The sequence below is a fragment of the Oncorhynchus masou genome, chromosome 20 (assembly GCF_036934945.1).
Source record: "Oncorhynchus masou masou isolate Uvic2021 chromosome 20, UVic_Omas_1.1, whole genome shotgun sequence".
Classification (NCBI taxonomy): domain Eukaryota; kingdom Metazoa; phylum Chordata; class Actinopteri; order Salmoniformes; family Salmonidae; genus Oncorhynchus; species Oncorhynchus masou.
In genome coordinates, this window is record NC_088231.1 from 5,997,014 (window position 1) to 6,020,552 (window position 23,539).

Genomic DNA, 23,539 nt, shown 5'->3' on the forward strand with positions numbered 1-23,539 from the left:
CTATGGCAAGACACACCTTTCAACCAAGTTTCGTCAAAATTGGGCCAGTGTTGTCCATGATGTCAAGTGTGACTAAAATACTAAGGACAGAGACAGATCCACAGCCACCCAATTTCACTCAGAGGGTTAATCAAGGATACACGCCCAGTTATTCTGGTAGAGGAGATCAATATTGCAAGAGGGTTTTGTACACCATATGTTTTCAGAGCTGAAGTTTAAAGTAGAAAAACCATGATGAGCCAGCGATTGAGATCTCCTTCAGATCTTCGAATATCTTCAACCAACAAGACCCTGTTGGTTGAAGACAGCACTCAGAGTATAAAGTTGCGGCCAAATATATTGGCATCCATGCACTGTTATTAAATAATTCCCTATTTCTTCTCAAATAAATTGCAATGGAAAAACAACATAAGGTTGTGGGTCTTCCAGCAGGACAATTATCCCAAACACGCATCAAAAGGAACCCCTGGTATGGTTCAATATGAAACACTGGACTGCTCTGGAATAGCCAGCAGAAGAGTTCAGATCTGAATCACATCAATGACGTATGGCAAGAGCTGAAAACAGCAGTTGGTGGAGGGTACCACTCAAACACTGAAGAATTAGAGTAATCATTGGTGACGAGAAGAAGCATTTGTTGGCAGTTGTCTTGGCCAAAGACTGTGTAACCACATTTTTTCCATATAATTTGTCTTTAATCGTAAACTTCACAAAAATCTAAATGGTTTTGCAATGTTGAAAATCCAAAAACAAAATAAGTTCTACTTATTTTAAAAGAAATAGGGAATAATATATTTTTTGAACTGAAGTTCATCCCTAGACGGAGCTGAATTCCCAGGTAAGTAAAGCTGTGACATTCAAGGGACAGGCGATGATGGTAAATTCACTTCCTTGGCTGTGGCGTTCAATGGCATTAAAATAGACTTAGACCAATTCATCTTGAAGCGCGTATAAAAAACGTTATTCCTTTGATTTAAAACGGCGATATACAGTACACTGATGTTCCCTAACAGCCTATAGGTTCTACCAAGAGCGTAAATAGGTCTGGAAAAATGGGCATCCCTATTTTGTACTCCTATGCAATACAAACTCTAATTTTATAGTAATAAACACAAACCATTTGTGGACCTTCACTGAGAGTGAAAAACAAAGCATGCAAAATAAATGCAGCTACTCGTTGTGAGTATTGGGTTTAACTAGGTGCTCATTTATACCGAACAAAAAATATAAACGCAACATGTAAAGTGTTGGTCCCATGTTTCATGAGCTAGAAATAAAGATCCCAGAAATGTTCCATACACACAAAAAGCTTATTTCGCTCAAAATTCTGCACAAATTTGTTTACAACCCTGTTAGTGAGCCTTACTCCTTTGGCAAGATAATCCATCCACCTGACAGGTGTGGTATATCAAGAAGCTGATTAAACACCTTCATTATTGCACAGGTGCACCTTGTGCTGGGCAAATAAAAGGCCACTCTAAAATTGGCAATTATGTCACACAACACAATGACATAGATGTTTCAAGTTTTGAGGGAGTGGGCAATTGGCATGATGATTGCAGAAATGTCTACAAGAGCTGTTGCCAGAAAATGTAATGTTAATTTCCCTTAGATCATTATCATAATAATAGCCTTTCTTTACTTAATCAAATACGTGGTTTGTCGATGTGCACATTCTGTGTTTCATCAATGGCTGTGTGCACACGCTTGAACATACATATGTGTGTGTGTCATTGGAAAAATAACCTTTTATGTTTGTGGTTGTGGCACTTCCTTGGGAAACTCTGATGAAAACTCAATCAATTTATCACACTCCTTATGTAGTAGATGACATTACATTATGTCTTACAATCAACGGCAATTGATACATCAAACGGGTCCAGAGGTGTAATCATTACAATTGCGTTTCTATTGGACAGGTTCAGCAAACAGGGAGGGACGTAGAAACAATAGTTTTCGTTGTAACACAGAACATTTTGTAACTGTACAAATGATTGCACCCCTGGTATGTGTGTCTCCATGTACTGCTAGATTAGGAACTCAGTCATAACGTGGGGGAGGCCTCATTCATTGTTCTTCAAAAGATGAGTCACAGGACACACTTCAGCACACTGTTTTCTACAAGGTGACATAAACACACATTTTCCTTTACATCTTATTCATCATAATGATGTCATCAAGGTTGTTTTTTAAACTATAAAGGCTGTAGCAATGCAGCAGTTTAGCAGAGTTTGGAGGTGCACCATTACTGAATACTGAGCTTTCAGAGGAGTTCAGCTACAATATCATTTTTGGGGGTAAGTGTGGTTTTCAATTATTGTGTTATCTTTTTTATTATGATCAGAGTTGTAGTGTGTATTTGTAAAAGTGAACTTTTGGCAGAAAAATGTCTTAATCTTAATTGGCAAGGCTATAACTGGTAAATTTCTTCTCTGTTCCTTGACCACGGTCATCCTTGGGTCTTAAATCTCAGATCATCTCAAGTGAAGTTCTTGTTTCAGGTACTAAGGGCCAGATCAGACCTTTAGTAGAACTGTTTTTAACTTTCTGGGACCTTGGTCACGGAATAATCTCAAGAACTCCTTAAACCCAGAGTGTTTTGACCTGATAGAGCAATTCAAGGCTATAGTTGCAAACTTGCTGCAGGAGTTGTGGAAATGATTCAACTCAATGATTATATGTGTTTTATAATGATGGTGGGTAATTATTGTAATTTATAGTTGTGTTTTCGCTGTGCTGTGTATGTGTTATGGTAAATGTGTAAAAACAGTGCATCTAAAGATTTAATTCTCGTTGGTAAATCTCCAGATATACTGTAGCAGGTAATCTATACATTTACATTTTTTACACATTTACACTAACCGCACTGTACTATATCTTTCCGGGGGGGGTTGTTAGCTGCCCTCTTAGCCAGGTCTCCAGCATAAAAGATCCCTTCTGACCTTAATGAGACTTCCTGGATAAATAAATGATGGTTCAATTTTTTTAAATACTAGTGATCTCTTACCATAACATTTTACAGCAGTGCAATATCAGACAAAAATACTGATGGGCATTTATCATTAACGATCTCCTTCCACAATATTCCAGTATATATTAAATGTGTCAATGTCATTCTGTTTGTAATTATCTATCTTATCCCCATCTCTCTGTGATTATTGATTGAAAAGGAAACAGTTTCAAAGATGAACAGAAATATTCTCACAGTCCTTCTGATTGTTGGTAAGTTGGGCCACTGGTATTTACAGTATATTGTAGATCATTTTGAATTGCAAAAATGTATTCTAAAATCTATGCTTTAATTTTCAATAGCATCAGGGAATGCCCAAAGCCCAACAACTAATGCCCCCACAACAACCACAGCTCCTGCAACCACAACCATAGCTGCCGCCACGACCACCAGAGCAGGCATAACAACTACCACATTTGCTGCCACAACGACCACAGCTGCTTTGACTACAACCACAGCTGTAGCCATGACAACCACAGCTGCTCCAACTACAACCAATGCTGATGCCACAACAACCACAGATGCTGCAACAAAAACCACAGCTGCACCAATTAGAACCACAGCAGATGCAACCATGACAACAGCTGCTGCCACCACAACCACAGCTGTTAAAACTATAACCATCACAGCAGCCAACACAACCACAGCAGGTACCCCAGCAGCTGCCACGACAACCACAGCTTCTCCAACAACAACCACTACAACCAAATCTGCCACCACGACCACCACAGCTGGCATAACAACTAACAAGTTTGCTGCTAAAACAACCACAACAACCACAGCTGTACCTACCACAACTTCAGCTGAATCCAAGACAACCACAGCTGCTCCAACTACAACGACTACAGCAGCCACGACAGCCACAGCTGCTGCCACGACAACCACAGCAGCTGCCACAACAACCACAGCTGCTCCGAATATAACCAAAGCTGCTGACACAACAACCACAGATGCTGTCACAAAAACTACGGCTGCTCCAACCACAAACACAGCAGACGCAACCACAACTACAGCTGCCGCCACGACCACCAGAGAAGGCATGACAAATACCACATTTGCTGCCACAACAACCACAGCTACTTTGACTACAACCACTGATGTACCAACTACAACTACAGCTGCAGCCACAACAACCACAGCTTCTCCAACTACAACTACTGCAGCAGCCACAACAACCACATCTGCTGCCAAGACATCCACAGCTGATGTTACAACAACCACAGCGGCTGCCACACCAAACACAGCTTCTGACACAACAACCACAGCTGCAGGCATAACAACCACAGCTGCTGCCATGACAACCACAGCAGCTGCCACAACAAACACAGCTGCTCCGAATATAACCAAAGTTGCTGCCACAACAACCACAGATGCTGTCACAAAAACCACAGCTGCTCCAACTACAAACACAGCAGACGCAACCACAACCACAGCTGCCGCCACGACCACCAGAGAAGGCATAACAACTACCACATTTGCTGCCACAATGACCACAGCTGCTTTGACTACAACCACAGCCCAATCAACCACAACTACAGCTGCAATCACAGCAGATGCAAAAACGACAAGAGCTGCTGCCACAACACCAACAGCTGTTAAAACGACAACCACAGCTTCTCCAACTACAACTACTGCAGCAGCCACAACAACCACATCTGCTGCCAAGACAACCACAGCTGCTGTTACAACAACCACAGCGGCTGTCACACCAACCACAGCTTCTGCCACAACAACCACAGCTGCAGCCACGAAAATCGCAGCTGCTGCCATGACAACCACAGCGGCTGCCACAACAACCACAGCTGCTCCGAATATAACAAAAGCTGCTGCCACAACAACCACAGATGCTGCAACAAAAACCACAGCTGCACCAATTAGAACCACAGCAGATGCAACCATGACAACAGCTGCTGCCACCACAACCACAGCTGTTAAAACTATAACCATCACAGCAGCCAACACAACCACAGCAGGTACCCCAGCAGCTGCCACGACAACCACAGCTTCTCCAACAACAACCACTACAACCAAATCTGCCACCACGACCACCACAGCTGGCATAACAACTAACAAGTTTGCTGCTAAAACAACCACAACAACCACAGCTGTACCTACCACAACTTCAGCTGAATCCAAGACAACCACAGCTGCTCCAACTACAACGACTACAGCAGCCACGACAGCCACAGCTGCTGCCACGACAACCACAGCAGCTGCCACAACAACCACAGCTGCTCCGAATATAACCAAAGCTGCTGACACAACAACCACAGATGCTGTCACAAAAACTACGGCTGCTCCAACCACAAACACAGCAGACGCAACCACAACTACAGCTGCAGCCACGACCACCAGAGAAGGCATGACAAATACCACATTTGCTGCCACAACAAACACAGCTACTTTGACTACAACCACTGATGTACCAACTACAACTACAGCTGCAGCCACAACAACCACAGCTTCTCCAACTACAACTACTGCAGCAGCCACAACAACCACATCTGCTGCCAAGACATCCACAGCTGATGTTACAACAACCACAGCGGCTGCCACACCAAACACAGCTTCTGACACAACAACCACAGCTGCAGGCATAACAACCACAGCTGCTGCCACAACAACCACAGCTGCTCCGAATATAACCAAAGCTGCTGACACAACAACCACAGATGCTGTCACAAAAACTACGGCTGCTCCAACCACAAACACAGCAGACGCAACCACAACTACAGCTGCCGCCACGACCACCAGAGAAGGCATGACAAATACCACATTTGCTGCCACAACAACCACAGCTACTTTGACTACAACCACTGATGTACCAACTACAACTACAGCTGCAGCCACGACAACCACATCTGCTGCCAAGACAACCACAGCTGCTGTTACATCAACCACAGCGGCTGCCACAACAACCACAGCTTCTGACACAACAACCACAGCTGCAGGCATAACAACCACAGCTGCTGCCATGACAACCACAGCAGCTGCCACAACAACCACAGCTGCTCCGAATATAACCAAAGTTGCTGCCACAACAACCACAGATGCTGTCACAAAAACCACAGCTGCTCCAACGACAAACACAGCAGACGCAACCACAACCACAGCTGCCGCCACGACAACCAGAGAAGGCATAACAACTACCACATTTGCTGCCACAATGACCACAGCTGGTTTGACTACAACCACAGCCCAATCAACCACAACTACAGCTTCAATCACAGCAGATGCAACAACGACAACAGCTGCTGCCACAACACCAACAGCTGTTAAAATGACAACCACAGCTTCTCCAACTACAACTACTGCAGCAGCCACAACAACCACAGCTACTGTTACAACAACCACAGCGGCTGCCACACCAACCACAGCTTCTGATACAACATCCACAGCTGCAGTCACGAAAATCGCAGCTGCTGCCATGACAACCACAGCGGCTGCCACGACAACCACAGCTGCTCCGAATATAACAAAAGCTGCTGCCACAACAACCACAGATGCTGCAACAAAAACCACAGCTGCACCAATTAGAACCACAGCAGATGCAACCATGACAACAGCTGCTGCCACCACAACCACAGCTGTTAAAACTATAACCATCACAGCAGCCAACACAACCACAGCAGGTACGCTAGCAGCTGCCACGACAACCACAGCTTCTCCAACAACAGCCACTACAACCAAATCTGCCACCACGACCACCACAGCTGGCATAACAACTAACAAGTTTGCTGCTAAAACAACCACAACAACCACAGCTGTACCTACAACAACTTCAGCTGAATCCAAGACAACCACAGCTGCTCCAACTACAACGGCTACAGCAGCCACGACAGCCACAGCTGCTGCCACAACAACCACAGCTTCTCCGAATATAACCAAAGCTGCTGCCACAACAAACACAGATGCTGTCACAAAAACTACGGCTGCTCCAACCACAAACACAGCAGACGCAACCACAACTACAGCTGCCGTCACGACCACCAGAGAAGGCATGACAAATACCACATTTGCTGCCACAACAACCACAGCTGCTTTGACTACAACCACTGATGTACCAACTACAACTACAGCTGCAGCTGCAATCACAGCAGATGCAACAACGACATCTGCTGCCAAGACAACCACAGCTGCTGTTACAACAACCACAGCGGCTGCCAAACCAACCACAGCTTCTGCCACAACAACCACAGCTGCAGCCACGAAAATCGCAGCTGCTGCCACGACAACCACAGCTGCCGCCACGACAACCAGAGAAGGCATAACAACTACCACATTTGCTGCCACAACGACCACAGCTGCTTTGACTACAACCACAGCTGGACCAACTACAACTACAACTACAGCTGCAATCACAGCAGATGCAACAACGACAACAGCTGCTGCCACAACACCAACAGCTGTTAAAACCACAACCACCGCAGCAGCCAACACAACCACAACAGCTACCCCAGCAGCTGCCACATCAACAACAGGTGCTCCAACTACAACCACAGCTTCTCCAACAACAACCGCAGATGCTTCCACTACAACCACAGCTGCCAGCACGACCAACACAGCTGGAATAACAACTACCACAGTTGCTGCTTTGACGACAACCACAGCTGCTCCAACCACAACTACTGCAGCATCCACGACAACCACAGCGGCTGTCACAACAACCAAAGCTTCTCCGACTATAACCAAAGCTGCTGCTACTACAACCACGAATGCTGCCACAACAACCACGAATGCTGCCACAACAACCACAGATGCTGTCACAACAACCACTGCTGCTCCAACTACAAACACAGCAGACGCAACCACAACCACAGCTGCAACCACAACCACAGCTGCCGGCATAACAACTACCAAATTTGCTGCCACAACGACCACAGCTGCTTTGACTATAACCACAGATGTACCCACTACAACTACAGTTGCAGCCACGAAAACCACAGCTGCTCCAACTACAACTACTGCAGCAGCTCCTGCCACGACAACCACAGCTGCTGCCACAACAACCACAGCTGCTGCCACAACAAACGCAAATGCTGCCACAACAACCACAGATGCTGTCACAACAACCACAGCTGCTCCAACTACAACCAAAGCTGCTGCCACAAAAACCATAGATGTTGTCACAACCACCACAGCTGCTCCAACTACAACCACAGCAGATGCAACGATGACAACAGCTGCTACCTCGACAACCACAGCTGTTAAAACTACAACCACCGCAGCAGCAAACACAACCACAGCAGCTACCCCAGTAGCTGCCACAATAACCACAGGTGCTGCAACTACAACCACAGCTTCTCCAACAACAACCACAGCTGCTTCCACTATAACCAAAGTTGCCAAAACGACCACCACAGCTGGCATAACAACTATCACAGTTGCTGGCACATCATCCACAGCTGCTTTGACTACAACCACAGCTCTACCAACCACAACTTCAGCTGAAGCCAAGACAACCACAGCTGCTCCAAATGAAACTACTGCAGCAGCCACGACAATCACAGCTGCTGCCACGACAACCACAGCTGTTCAATCTACAACCACCGGAGCAGCCACAACATCCACAGCAGCAACTACAGCAGCTGCTACCATGACAAACATTGCTGCAGCCACGACAACCACAGCTGTTGCCATGACAACCATAGCAGCTGCTACCACTAACACAGTTGATTCCACAAATATCGTCACAACAACCAGAGCTATCACCACAACAACCACAGCTGCTACCACAACGACCACAGCAGATGCTCCGACAAACACAGCTGCTCCAACTTCAACCACAGATGCCCCCTTAACAGCCACAGCCACCACAACCACAGCTACTGCCACGGCCACCACAGCTGGCATCACGTCTACCACAAATGCTCTCATAACAACCACAGCTGCTGTCATATCAACCATAGCTGATGCCACAACAACCACAGCTGCTCCATCTACAACCACTGCAGACGCAACCACAACCACTGCTGCTGCCACAACAACTGCAGCTGTTCAAACTGCAACAACTAGAGCAGCCAACACAACCACAGCAGCTACTACAGCAGCTACTACAGCAGCTACCACAACAACCACAGCTGCTTCCACTACATCCACAGCTGCTACCATGACAAACATTGCTGCTGCCATGACAACCACAGCTGCTGCAACTACAACCACAGCTGCCACCATCACCTCTGCTGCCTCAATGACCACAGCTGCTTCGACTACAATCACAGCCTCTGCAATGACAACCACAGCTGCACCAACTTCATCCACAGCTGCTCTCGCAACAAGCACAGCTGTTTCCACAAACACCACCGCTGCTCCTACAACAACCACAGCTGCACAAACAACAACCAAAATTGCTCCAACAATCAACACAGCCGCTGCAACCACAACAACAGACTCAACAGCGGCACCGACAGCAAATGAGGGGTCACTGGGATTAGGATTCAGAATGATCCGTACATTCCTAAGTGACTATTCTGACTCTTCCACAACAACATATCAGGAACTGGTGGAAAACGTTACCAGAGAGGTAATCAGCACTTCTTTGAACAACATTCTCACTTCAATGCTGAAATAATTGATACTAATAGAATACTTTTTTCACAGGTGAATCGTGGTTACAAAATAATTTACCCTTTAACATACCTTAGGTGTAGGATTATTAAATTCACGTGAGTAACAATTCATTGTTTTCTGTAAGTCAGAGAATGTCTCCATTCAAATTAAATTATCCAGAAATAACAGTGATATAACAAGTTTGAATAATACATAAAGAACAATTAGAACACATATTGTTTTGTTTTTAAATAATTTTGGGGGAAATACCTTTTTAAGCATCTGACCTGAAAAGAAAAACAAATGTCTTTGTTTACAGGAGTGGCTCAATTATTGTCAACATGACCCTTATTTTCAAGAACCAGACAGTGGTTCCCAATGCAACGAGTGCAGAGCAGGGATTGACTGACTCTCTGTCTCACGGGAACACCTTCCTCGACATTGACACAACCTCCATTACTGCAAGTAAGTTAAGCCATCACTGCTGACCTTGTCATTGTCGTCACTCTCCGCATTGACACATGTCACATCTCTAGTATTGGTATAGTATTTATGAGTTAACTTCTTTGGTCTTACAGGGACAACAACTACAACTACAACTGCCACAACTACCACAGCCACCACAACAACCACAGCCGCCCCCACAACAACAACAAGAACAACAACAACAACAGCTGGTCCTACAGCAAACACAGCTGCTTCAACAACATTAGTTGTTGCAACAACCACAGCTTCTGCCTCCAGTGGAATAAGCTACAAGATAAGTTTACTCACAATCTGTCTGGTTGTATTGTCACAACTGTTTCCCTAATACTCATAGACTGATAACCACAGTGACAGGGCAACTTACCAGAAAATCTAATCATGTTTAATATGATCATATAATTATATAATATTCTTTGTTATTTATTATCCACAAATGTACAGGGTAAACATGAATTGCTATGGACAACAGGAGAGCATTGAGCAGCTTGTTGACAAAGCAAAAAACAACAGCAGTATTGACAATTAAAGTCTGTGAATCTGGGTAGTTATCATACTACTTATTGCACTACCTTCATATTTAACATTGTGTATATGTAACATTTATTGTAACTGAAATGTGTATTTATACTGTTTTGTATTTCAGTATTATCCACACTTTGAAAGAAGAAAATGCTGGTTTCATTTTCTGTAACGTATTCATTAAGAAATTCAATTCAATGCAATCCATTACCTGAAAAGACATTCACATCCCTTTAAAAATTACCAACATAAAGAAATAATAATAATTATATCAATTATTGTTTGCCAACTGAATCTCCAGTATGTTATGCCTTGTTCACAGAGCACAAATATCAATTTATTTCTATGGAAAAAATGGTTGAAAAAGGGTTCTACCGTTGTCCCCATAGGATAACCGTTTTTTGGTTCCAGGTAGAACTATTTTTATGTTCCATGTAGAAAACTGTGGAAAGGGTTCCACATGGAACTCAACAGGGTTATTTATACCTCAAACTGAAAGGTTTCTTCAAAGGGTTTTTCTATGGGGAACACTTAGGTTCTAGACAGCACCTTTCTGTATGTACAAATGCAATTTTTATGAGCAACCTTTGATGGAAATGTTTCTGTGTGTATGTTAAGTAATTTTGTATCAATGTTCATAAATTCCAATTATCTTTATCGGTCTGATACCCAGAGGTTATAAAGTTCTGGTCTTAAATAAAACAGACAGAATTCCCAGCTCACAATCAATCAGATCCAGATTTATTTGCGAGAGCTCTCAAGTTTTCACAAATACATTCCCTTTACCATCCTAACCTACGCACATACATACACACCAACATAGGGATTTTCTCATGAGTCTCATCACAGTTTATAAACCCTCAGCTGACAGTTCCAGGCTCTCCCAGACACTAGAACTCTGGAGGAGCTCTCCCTGTCCTCTCTTATCTCCACATACATTCTTTTCTTCCTAGGTACATGCCATATAACCCCTTCCTGATGAACAAACATTATTTAACACTACAAGAAAGACAGGGTATTCTTCTTGCCAGTTATAGTGCCATAAACCTCTTTTAGTCATTATTGATTTAAAAAATCCCATAACAGTGTATGACTGCACAGAGGAAACCACACTGTCACTCATAAGCAATTTGGCAGTATGCCCAGAACATTGCTCTGGGAACTAGAAGGAGTGTCAAGGTAAAAAGCCTGGTGTGGTGTTAGGCACATACAGGAACCAACCATGCTGATAACTTGTATGTGTAGCAGTATAACCTCCCTTTCAGAGTTTTTCATCAAGTTTGAATTGAGTTTGTGATAATAAAGATTTCTTCATTTACTTTGAGTTTGAGTTCTAATCATATATACATTTCAAGCTAAACAGACCATTTATGTACAATGGCAAAAAAATCATAGACAGTGGTTAGCTGCAACCCGAGTGACTATTCCTGGTTTAGCGTCACGTCCCTGTCCCGATGCTAGCACCAACTAGCCAGGAGCTAGGCCCATATCCCGGCTAGCAGAAGAAGCCCAACAGCCACTCCTGCGCTATAATACCCTTTTTGCCAACTGTCCCAGACCCCTTTCGACTGCCGGTACGGGGCACGGAACCCCACTGATCCTTCACAACTGGACTACCGACAAAATCTGCTCGAGGGGGTAATCAAACTGGCTCCGTGGCACTGCTAGCTGTGGCCCGCTAACGTTAGCTGTCTAGAGCATACCGGACTGTTAGCTTAAGAGGCCCATCAGACAAATTATACCTATTCTGCCAATTGGCCTGGTTTACCACAGGGAGCCCTGCTGATCCGTCTGCTGACATATTCAGCACGAGGGGGCCACAACATACTTTCTTCCATTGCTACATCCTTCTAAGGCCCTTCTGCTAGCTGCTAGCCCCAGCCCTCTAGCTGCCTGAAGCCACTCACTGGACTCCCATGATTACTCGGCTACGCATGCCTCTCGCTAACGTCAATATGCCTTGTCCATTGCTGTTTTGGTTAGTATTTAATGCCTTGTTTCACTGTAGAGCCTTTAGCCCTGCTCAATACAGCTTAGTGAACACTTTAATTCCACCTCCAACACATTCGGTGACATCACCTGATTTAAATGATATTCCTAGAGACAATATCTCTTTCATCGTCACTCTATGCACAGGTTTACCCCCACTGTATTCACATCCTACCATACTGTACATTATGCCTTGAATCTTTTCCACCGCGCCCAGAAATCTGTTCCTTTTACTCTCTGTTCTGAACATACTAGGCGTCCTGTTCTTTTAGCCCTTAGCTGCACCCTTATCCTACTCCTCCTCTGTTCCTCTGGTGATGTGGAGGTTAACCCCTGCAGTGCCTAGCTCCACTCCCGCATTTGTTGACTTCTGTAACTGTAAAAGCCTGGGTTTCATGCATGTTAACATTAGAAGCCTCCTCCCTAAGTTTGTTTTATTCACTGCCCTAGCACACTCTGCCAACCCGGATGTCCTAGCCGTGTCTGAATCCTGGCTCAGGAAGGCCACCAAAAATCCTGAAATTTCCATTCCTAACTATAACATTTTCTGACAAGATAGAACTGCCAAAGGGGGCAATCTACTGCAATCTACTGCAGAGATAGCCTACAGAGTTCTGTTCAAACATCCACCTTTCCAGAAACAAGTCACTCACCATTGCCGCTTGTTATAGATCCCCCTCGGTCCCCAGTTGTGCCCTGGACACCATATGTGTTATCTCCCTCTCTAACTTTAAGCACCAGATGCCTGAGCAGCTTACTGATCACTGTACCTGTACACAGCCAATGTGTAAATAGCACACCCAACTACCTCATCCCCATATTATTACTTACCATCTTGCTCTTTTGCACCCCAGTATCTATACTTGAACATCATCATCTGCAAATCTATTCCTCCAGTATGAATGCTAGATTGTAATTATTTTCGCCTCTCGGGCCTATTTATTGCCTACCTCCCTACCTCTACATTTTCAGAGACTGTACATAGATTTTTCTATTTTATCCAAACATATACAGTATTATATAACCCATTGATGTGCCTGGAGAAAGCCACTGCTTAGAGCATCAGGCACGCCCCACAACCAGCATAGAGTCCCACAGCGAAGGTGTTATAATGCCCATAAAACCTAGCAGTCAAACAGGCAAATGGTTCCAATTGTATTTCCACCAACCATTTTTCCCCATAAGGAATTTTAGAAACACTTAAAATAAGGCCTGTGTTTCGTGTAGGCTTACCCAGGCGTAACATTTTGATAACCATATACAGTAAATCTCTCTTGGACAAGGTGACTTTTGTCAATCAAGTATTACTGAAGTGCCTTGTTCCAAACAGGATGCATGTTTTGGAATGTTTTTAGTCTGTAAAACGCTTCCTTCTTTTCACTCTGTCATTTAGGTTAGTATTGTGGAGTAACTACAATGTTTTTTATCCATGCTCAGATCTGATATCACAACCATTAAACTCTGTAACTGTTTTAAAATCAGCATTGGCCTCATGGTGAAATCCCTGAGCAGGTTCCATCCTCCTGTATCTTTGTAGTGCCTGGGTGTTTTGACACACCATCCAAAACCTAATGAATTACTTCAACACGCTCAAAGGGATAATAGGCATATTATTCAAATTAAAATATATCAGATCTAACAATCGGTGCCCTTTTTTTGTGAGGAATTGAAATAATTCACTACTCAATTGTATTTTTGGGGTACAGAGATGGGATAGTTATACAAAATCATGTTAAGTAAGGGATAAATGCCAATGTTCTGTACATTACCCTGGAAATAATGGGCAATGCAGCAGAATGAGTTGGAGCCTAGTCCCTTTGCAGAGTTCATTTGTCCAAGGTAATGTACAGAACAGATGGGTTTATACCTGTTACGGTTTTCTTCTAACTCCTCCTCTGACGAAGAGGTGTAGCAAGTATCGGACCAAAATGCGGCGTGGTAATCATACATGTTTAATGAACGAATACACATGAACAATACAACAAACGTAACGTGAAAATCTAAACAGCCTATCTTTTTTTATATAAAAAATAATTTATTACCTTCAATACCATTCATTCTTTACAACTCATAATTTTCATACATACTCCAATAATGGTATTTTAATTTTAACAAAACAAAAACCCCAAACAAATCCTCAGGGGAGCATCTTCCCTCCCCGTCACCCTACAAACTACCTTTCCCTATCTCCCCGTCCCTAATCTATCCCCTTACAAATCTAAATGACACCCAGCCCTAAACCCCCCTTCCACCTCCCCGAGCAGCATGCTGCCCCCACTTCCTCTCCTCTCTCTTCACCCTGCCCCTCAAATCTCCTTCCACCCTCCTCACTATCCCTTCCACCCCCCAATCTCTCCCTGTCTTCACCATGTTCTGCCTGGCTTCCCACTGCCCACGTTTAAATAGACTCATGATAAGCCAGAGCAGAAACCTGTCCCTATCCGTCCCTCTCGCTCTCCCTACACCTCTCTCTAACCTGGCCCACGTCAATACAAAATCCCCCGTTACCAAACCTAACAACACCCGTGCCCTAGCCCATACTACTCCGGCAAAGGCACAGTCCCAAAAGACATGGCGCACAGTCTCCTCCCTGCCACAAGTGGATCTTGGACAGGTGGGGGATTGCACCAAACTATACCGGTACATGATGGAACGTACCGGAAAGCACTTATGGAGGCTCAACCAATTCAGGTCCATGAGCCTGTTGTCCAGACCCCGCGCCTGCACTCCCTCCCAGACCACTTCCGAGATGCCCACTACAGGCGCCGGACTCCCTGCCTTTCTGACCTCCTCGTACAGGTGCCTGTGATCTAAACCTACTCGGGCAACTTCAACCTCAGGGTGCGCACGCAGCCACTTGGCCGCATGACCAAAGTGCCAAGGCAGCTGTTCCGCCCGAGGACCCGTGTTAGACCACACCATTACGCTTCTCGCCTGATACGAGAAGAACACCCGCAGGAGGTAACCGGACGGGTGTATCACTGGATGCGCAAGCTCCGTTAACAAGAAAGAAACAAAAATTGTGTCCAGCTTGAGGGGGAAATGTGGTACCCCCCTACCTCCCTCCCCGATGGGACAGAGCATGCGTGCCCTGGCGACCCACTCGCACCTGCCACTCCACATGAACTGAAACACAAGCCTCACGAGAGGCCTCCTCAGACAAGCCGGCAATGGGTAGATGTACGCCAAATACAAAAGAGATGGCAACACATCCACCTTTAGGACCAGGACTTTGCCCATAAAAGACAAATACCTAGCTTCCTCTGTACCACTGCGATACGCATGTTCCAGTTTAGCGTCGCTGAGCCGGAGGTCTCAAAATGGACCCCGAGAATCCTCAGGGCCCCCTCACAGAGAGATAACCCCCCGGGCACATCCGTTCTACCGCGCCATCTTCCGAAAAACTTGACAGAAGACTTTGCATGGTTCAGAACCGCTCCCGACGCTCGGGTGAAATCCCCAAAGATGGCAAGGGACCTTGTCAGGCACGAGTCCTTGCACAGCAGCAAAGAAGTGTCGTCGGCGTACTGCATCATCTTAACATGCAGCCCACCACTTCTAGAGATCAACAAGCCTTCCACCCCTGTGTCTGCCCTAATGGCAGCCCCCAGAGGCTCCATGTCCAGAACGAAGAGGAGAGCCGAGAGTGGGCACTCCTGCCTGACCCCAGACGAGAGGTCAAAAACATCACCCAAGTGACTATTTACACTAACTCGGCACCCCGCTCCGACATATAATGTACGAATCCATCCTATGAACTTCTCCCCAAATCCTAATCGACCTAACACTCTGAATAAAAAGGATCTATTCACGCGATCAAAGGCTTTCGCCTGATCTAGCGCTGCTACCATTAAAGGCAGTCCTCTATCTTCAACCCAAGCGATGGAGTCCCTGATTAACTGTAGGTTCCATCTAATAGAGCGGCCCTCTACCCCGCACGTCTGATCCTCATGGACGACGTAGGGAAGGGCTGTGCGCAACCGGTCTGCTAAAACCTTTGCAAGTAGCTTGTAATCTACACACAGCATGGTCAACGGCCGCCAGTTGCCAAGGGCTGTTACTTACTCCCTCTTATATAAAAGTGACAGCACACCAACAGCCATTGATCCCCCCGGGACCCCCGTCTCAAGGATGGCCTTCAAGACTTCGAGGACCACTGGTCCAAGTATACCCCAAAACTTGAGATAAAACTCAGCCGGCAGCCCATCCATCCCAGGCACCTTCCCTTATCCCATCCTCCTAAGAGCGCTCTCAACCTCTTCTAGTGAGATCTGGGCCTCCATCACTTCTCTAATGTCCTCCGGCAACCGCCTGGACAAGTGTTCTAAAACACATTTCCCTGCTCTAAATCTATTTCCCTTTCCTTAAATAAACCTTGGAAATGATCAGTTGTCACCCTGACCATATCCTCTGGTTCTCTAACTATACTACCATTTTCTTCCCTAACACCATGCATTACCTTCCTACTCTGTCTGGCCCTAACCGACTTAAAGAACATAGCAGAACAAGTCTCATTGTGTTCTAGAAAGCCAATATGCGCACGCTCCAGGAAAGCTCGAGCCTTCCGCTCCTGCAACTCCCTGAGCTGCGCCTTTAGGGTTGCGGATCCCTCCCAGTCAAAAGACCCGCCGAGGTTGCCTGCCTCATACTCGAGTTCAATTAACCTTTGGATACGATCCACCTCCCTCCTCTCCTCCCTTTTTTCCCTCTTGCAATACCCTATTATAAAAGCCCTAATCCTCACCTTAACTAATTCCCACCACTCTAACACCCCCTCACACATGGACCGGAGGCCTTCAAGCCTCCAAAAGAAACCAAAAAACCTGTCAACAAAAGCCTGCTCCTCCAGCACATCCCGATCTAACTTCCAGTACCCCCTACCAAAGAGGCAGACTGGCAACCCCACCTGCAGGAGCACCCGTCGTGATCCGAAAAGAAAACAGGCAACAGCCGCCCAGACAACTTACCCAAAGACCTGGGTACAAAAATATAGTAGAGCCTCCGCACAACCCCCCTGGAGTTGCGCCATGTAGGACCGGCCATTTTTGGAGTAGTGTGCAGGCCACCATCAACCAGACCATGGCAAGCCATTAGCCCGGTGATGGCGCCTGCACTGCTATCCCCCTATTCCTAAATCTGTATTAAAGTCCCCCCCATCACTAATTTCCTATTTGTGACACACAGGGGCGCCAGACAGTCCACCATCTCCCTCCTGTCTGCCACCACCTGTGGCCATACACCACCACTAATCTAAATTTACAATCCCTTATCGTGACATCCACCCCTATAACCCTCCTCTGCATCACCACAAAAGAACCCTCCACTTTTACCTCCCTGTGCCCACACAAGATCCCTACCCCCGATGAGTGCACCCCCCAATACCCCAAACCGACTCCCCCTTGTCCCACTCCCTCTTAAACCTACTAATATCCCCTCCATCCCTCAGGTGAACCTCCTGTAAAAAAAACAAAAATCAAACCCCACACCCTCCAGATAACTAAAAACCGCCCTCCTCTTAACAAAATCCCTTAAACCCCTTACATTTAAACTAACAAAAGTAAAATTAGACCCCATGAAAGAATAAAATAAAAACATGTAATACACTCAAATACTAAACCCAGACAGAAAAAAACAAAACCAGGAGACTCACCCGATGCTCCCCTGCTCCATATCTACCGGTGATAACACCATCCGTACTCCCGACGTCTCTTCCTCCATCTCGCCAACCCAGGATGCAGGAATAGTGTTTGGCTCCGGGGTGCCGTGCACCCTGGGTCTACTCCCACACCCCTCCCCTCCCCAGCGCTGCAGCTAGTTTGGAAAAAAATAGGGGAGGCTGAGTCCCCAAACAAAAAACTCCCCACCTCCTCCTTTACCCAGTCCTGGGTCTTGTTAGGTGTGTCCCCACCCAACAGAAGTTGAGGGCCTGGGGAAACCAGCAGCAACCCAGAGGTTTCTCCCACCCCCATCGCTCTCTTGGCCAGCCCCTCTCTCTCACTGTCGGCCAATCGCACCCTCCTCTTCACTCTCTTCTTTGGTGATGGCGGCAGTGGAGAGATACCACCCCCCCCCCCCCCGCCAGCTCCTTCACCATACCCCTCATCTCTTCCACCAGGGCACTTTCCCCCAGTCCACTTGCTCTTCCACCGTCTCCTTCTCCACCACCCCTCCCTCGCTTTCTTCTCTCTCATGCTCCTACACTCGGTTGCCTTCTTGCGCCGCTTTTCCTGGTTCTCATACTCCCGTGCCTTCCGTTTCCTTATCTCTTCCATCCTCCGCTTCTTGCTCCTCCTCCTTCCTTGCCGCCTTCCCCTCTGGACCTGTACTCTGGTCATGAGGCATGCTTCCTTCCCCTCCTCTTCTTCCCCCATCCCCCGCTCCTGCTCCCCCCCCAGCCGCAGACGCGTATGCCCTCTGACGAGCCGGGCACCCCCGCCACAGGTGTGCTGACGAGCCACACCCGTGGCACGTCTTAGGCTCGTCACAATCCTTCAACTCGTGCTCCCCAGATCCACAAAATCTGCATTTTCTTGTGCTGCACGAGGCGAAGATGTGGCCGTAGGCCAACCAGCGCCTGCAAAATGGGGGCTGACGTGCATAAAACAACATCCCCCTGTCAGCCCCTAGGGAGAACATAGCAGGAGGATGGAGGTAGACACCATGTCCCTTTGGGTCCTCACTGAGGAGGGCCTGGAAGCCTCTCCTCCCATTCCAAAACCCAAGGGAGTCTTTGAGGTGCCTTGCTGAGGAGACGTTAACCATGTATCTCCCCAGAAAGGCCCTCACCTCTTCGTCCTTAACGTATGGGTTGTACATGTTGACAGTTACAACCCTAAAGTTGTTCCTCGCCAGGCTTGTTATTTCATAATGGCTCATCGGCCTCTCACCTACCACTGCTCTTGCTCTTCTCAGGATATCATCATGTTTCTCCTCTGTATTTAGTGCCACGTCGTATGCTCCCTCCAACGAGTTGCCTTGGAAACAAAACACGTCCTTCACCGTCAGCTTTAGAATCCCCATCAAGATTGTCCTTCCAAAAGTTTCCCGTCCTAAAGGCTCCAACTCCTTTTCCTTCCAAGCAAACCAAATCATGTTGGCCAACCCAATCCCAGGGACCGACCGTGTTGATGGATTTTGCACCATCTCCGCAATGAGAATGGCGCACCCGGCTCACGTTCTCTTCCAAAACCAGGAAAAAAGAATATCCAAAGTGACTGAGCCTATCTGGTGCAAAAAACACAGAGACAGGAACAATCACCCACGAAACACTCAAAGAATATGGCTGCCTAAATATGGTTCTCAATCAGAGACAATGATAAACACCTGCCTCTGATTGAGAACCACTCCAGACAGCCATAGACTATGCTATTTACCCCCAATAAGCCACAAACCCAATACCTAACAAAACCCCAAGACAAAACACACCACAATAAACCCATGTCACACCCTGGCCTGACCAAATAAATGAAGACAAACACAATATACTTCGACCAGGGTGTGACAATACCGCTTATACCCACATTTGATTTTTTTTAAACTATATGAAAGCACACATTTAGCTGTAGGTATACAGTACCAGTCAAAAGTTTGGACACACCTACTCATTCCAGGGTTTTATTTTATTCCAGGGTATTTCTTTCTTTATTATTTATTTTCAATATTGTATAATAATAGTGAAGACATCAAAACTATGAAATAACACATATGGAATCGTGAAATAAGCAAAAAAGCTTCAAATCAGCTTCATTAAATTGCACCCACAAAACACCAGTCTCAACATCAACAGTGACGAGGCAACTCTGGGATGCTGGCCTTCTAGGCCGAGTTCCTCTGCCCAGTGTCTGTGTTCTTTTGCCCATCTTAATCTTTTCATTTTTTTGGCCAGTCTGAGATATGGCTTTTTTTCAACTCTGCCTAGAAGGCAAGCATCCTGGAGACGCCTCTTCAATGTTGACGTTGAGACTGGTGTTTTGCACATACTATTTAATGAGGTTGCCAGTTGAGGACTTGTGAGGAGTCTGTTTCTCAAACTAGACACTAATGTACTTGTCCTCTTGCTCAGTTGTGCACCGGGGCCTCCCACTCCTCTTTCTATTCTGGTTAGCGCCAGTTTGCGTTGTACGAGATCTTCAGTTTCTTGGCAATTTCTCACATGGAAGAGCCTTCATTTCTCAGAACAAGAATAGACTGACGAGTTTCAGAAGAAAGTTATTTGTTTCTGGCCATTTTGAGCCTGTAATCGAACCCACAAATGTTGATGCTCCAGATACTCAACTGGTCTAAAGAAGGCCAGGTGGATTTCATCTTTATGCAGCACAACAGTTTTTAGGGTTTTCTAATGATAAATTAGCCTTTTGAAATGATAAACTTGTATTAGCTAACACAATGTGGTATTAGAACACATTTACAATTGCTTCTTGTTCTAGACTTGTGAAATATTGGGCTGTCTTTTGATTTTGTATCTGCCCATTAGCAGTCCTGGAACCAGCAAATCCTGGACATCGTCTGGTTAAGTGCACCCGGAAATGTTCAACATGTCCTGAATTTGTTCAACCGTCTTTCTGGAATACCCCCCCGATATCAAACTTATGGTTTTGTGACACACGCATGCATGCAGACAGTAAGAGAGTAAGAGCAGCTCATGATTGTATGACAGTGCAGGGTCACACTTTAATTGGATAGTCTGGATTGTCCATCTGTAGACGCTATACAGATGGTCATTCTATCAGCAAACTATATCCGCTGATAAACAACTGCTTGCTAAGGTTGCGATTAGGGTTAGAATAAGGTTTAGAATAAGGTTATGGTTAGGCCTAAGCTTAGTAGATAGTTAGTTGAAATGTTACTGATAGTTTGTAGAGACCCTACAGATGGACTATCCAGATAAGTGTTGCCCAGTACAGTCACAGACATCTACATATCCAGAGCTCTTAGATCATATCAGTAACAAAAACTGGAACACACACACATCACATACTAAACCCTTTGTTCTCCCAAGTCTGTTGTGAAAACACCCCACGATGGCGTAACCAAGAGTATATTTTTTAGGATATTGACTTCAGGTACTAGGCCTAAACAAATATTATTTTATCCAGACCTGGGACTATTCTGGTTTGTGCTGTGTTTCTGTTGTCTTGACAATGGGGAGGCCAACTGAAAAAAAATGTCATAACTGAATTGATCAATGAATGAACATACAAATGAATGAATGAAAGATACAGTATTACTAGCAAATATCAAGATAATTTGTTACGTCCGATTGAGCATAGATTTGCATGTACTCGAGCCTTGCACTGGCTTATGAGGCTGTAACACAGTAAAAGAAAAGCTGGTGACTTGAACTTTTCTCTGGCCAGTAAATGACAAGGTCAATATGAATTGACTCTTGAACTCAATGAGTATTTATATATTTCATGCACAAATAATGCAATGTCTACCCTTTCCCCAGGCTGGCTAATGTTAAAAGGAAGCCCCTTCCACATCTCCCTCCTTTCCAAATGCACATAGCCTCAGGGCTACGGGGCCTGGCCCGCCCTACTGTGTTTCCTTGCCCATCCAAATTGATAATCTATTTGACCGAGACACACGCCGACAGAAAGATGCATCCATCTCCGATAAAGCATCCAAGTGAGCGAAACAGCGCCCCTCTGTCTCCGTATGTAGACCATTTAGTCTATCTTCTGGACTAAAGGAGTATGGCACGTTATACTTTTCTGGCTAGACAACATCAGATACATAGGATGCATATAGTAAGACAGACATGCGCTGTTTTCCTTGCTAGTTTCAGCAGAGAGGAAGAGGAGAAGTGAAAGGGCTCAGTCTCGCCAAAATCTGACCTAAGTATGTTTCCTATATTCCTGCCTTTTTGGGACAACGACTTGCATTGTTAAGACATGAGCATCTTGTCATTATATACAATCAATCAATTTTATATATATATATATTTTTATTTTATATTTTTAATTTATGTATGTTATACCAATCCCTTTTTACATCAGCAGATGTCACAAGGTGCTTATATGGAAACCCAACCTAAAACTCTAAACAGCAAAGCAATGCAGATGTAGAAGCACAGTGGCTAGGAGAACCCCACTATAACATGGTGGAAGGAAACATAATAGTTCATAACCATCCAACAAATAAAACCAGAGAGACAAGTTGACAAGACAACATAAGAAATAACAACGGTGATGGATTCGGCAGAAGACAACGTTAACAGTGACTATATGAGATGCCTGTCTATGCACTCAGAAAAATATTTGTCCTTTATCATTAGTAAACATGGAAAATATATGTACAGTACACACCTACTCATTCAAGGGTTTTTATTTATTTTTACTATTTTCTACATTGTAGAACAGTAGTGAAGACATCAACACTATGAAATAACACATATGGAACCATGTAGTAACCAAAAAAAAAGTGTTAAACAAAACTAAATAGATGTTATATTTGAGATTCTTCAAAGCAGCCACCCTTTGCCTTGATGACAGCTTTCCACAATCTTGGCCTTCTCTCAACCAGCTTCACCTGAAATGCTTTTCCAACAGTCTTGACAGAGTTCCCACATATGCTGAGCACTAGTTGGCTGCTTTTCCTTCACTCTGTGGTTCAACTCATCCCAGACCATCTCAATTGGTTTGAGGTCAGGTGATTGTGGAGGCCAGGTCATCTGATGCAGCACTCCATCACTCTCCTTCTTGGTCAAATAGACCTTAGACAGCCTGGAAGAGTGTATACTTCAAATGCAGCACATTGGAATTTGTTCAAATGACCTTAACTTTGTTCTATGTCTGATTAGTGGGGTGGCAGGTAGCCTAGTGGTTAGAGCGTTGGGCCAGTAACAGAAAGGTTGCTAGATTGAATCCCTGAGCTGACAAGGTAAAAAGCTGTCATTCTGCCCCTGAACAAGGCAGTTAACCCACTAAATAAAGGTTTTAAAAATATTACATGAGTGCTGTTAGAACATAATACATTATTTTATTC

General features: G+C 45.2%; 1 protein-coding gene across 2 annotated transcripts; it reads left to right on the forward strand.

Annotated features, from left to right (window-relative positions):
- Window positions 1–1,370: 1,370 nt before the first annotated feature.
- LOC135506760 (mucin-2-like) lies at window positions 1,371–11,825 on the forward strand. 2 transcript variants are annotated; one of them, XM_064926119.1, is made up of 6 exons: window positions 1,371–2,297; window positions 3,171–3,222; window positions 3,313–9,533; window positions 9,611–9,675; window positions 9,879–10,024; window positions 10,138–11,825. In XM_064926119.1, the coding sequence occupies exons 2-6, from the start codon at window positions 3,186–3,188 to the stop codon at window positions 10,368–10,370; spliced, it is 6,702 nt and encodes a 2,233-aa protein (XP_064782191.1). In that variant the 5' UTR covers window positions 1,371–2,297; window positions 3,171–3,185; the 3' UTR covers window positions 10,371–11,825. The 2 variants fall into 2 exon arrangements, with proteins under 2 accessions (XP_064782191.1, XP_064782192.1); XM_064926120.1 differs by lacking the exon at window positions 1,371–2,297 and having other exon boundaries at window positions 2,905–3,222.
- Window positions 11,826–23,539: the final 11,714 nt, after the last annotated feature.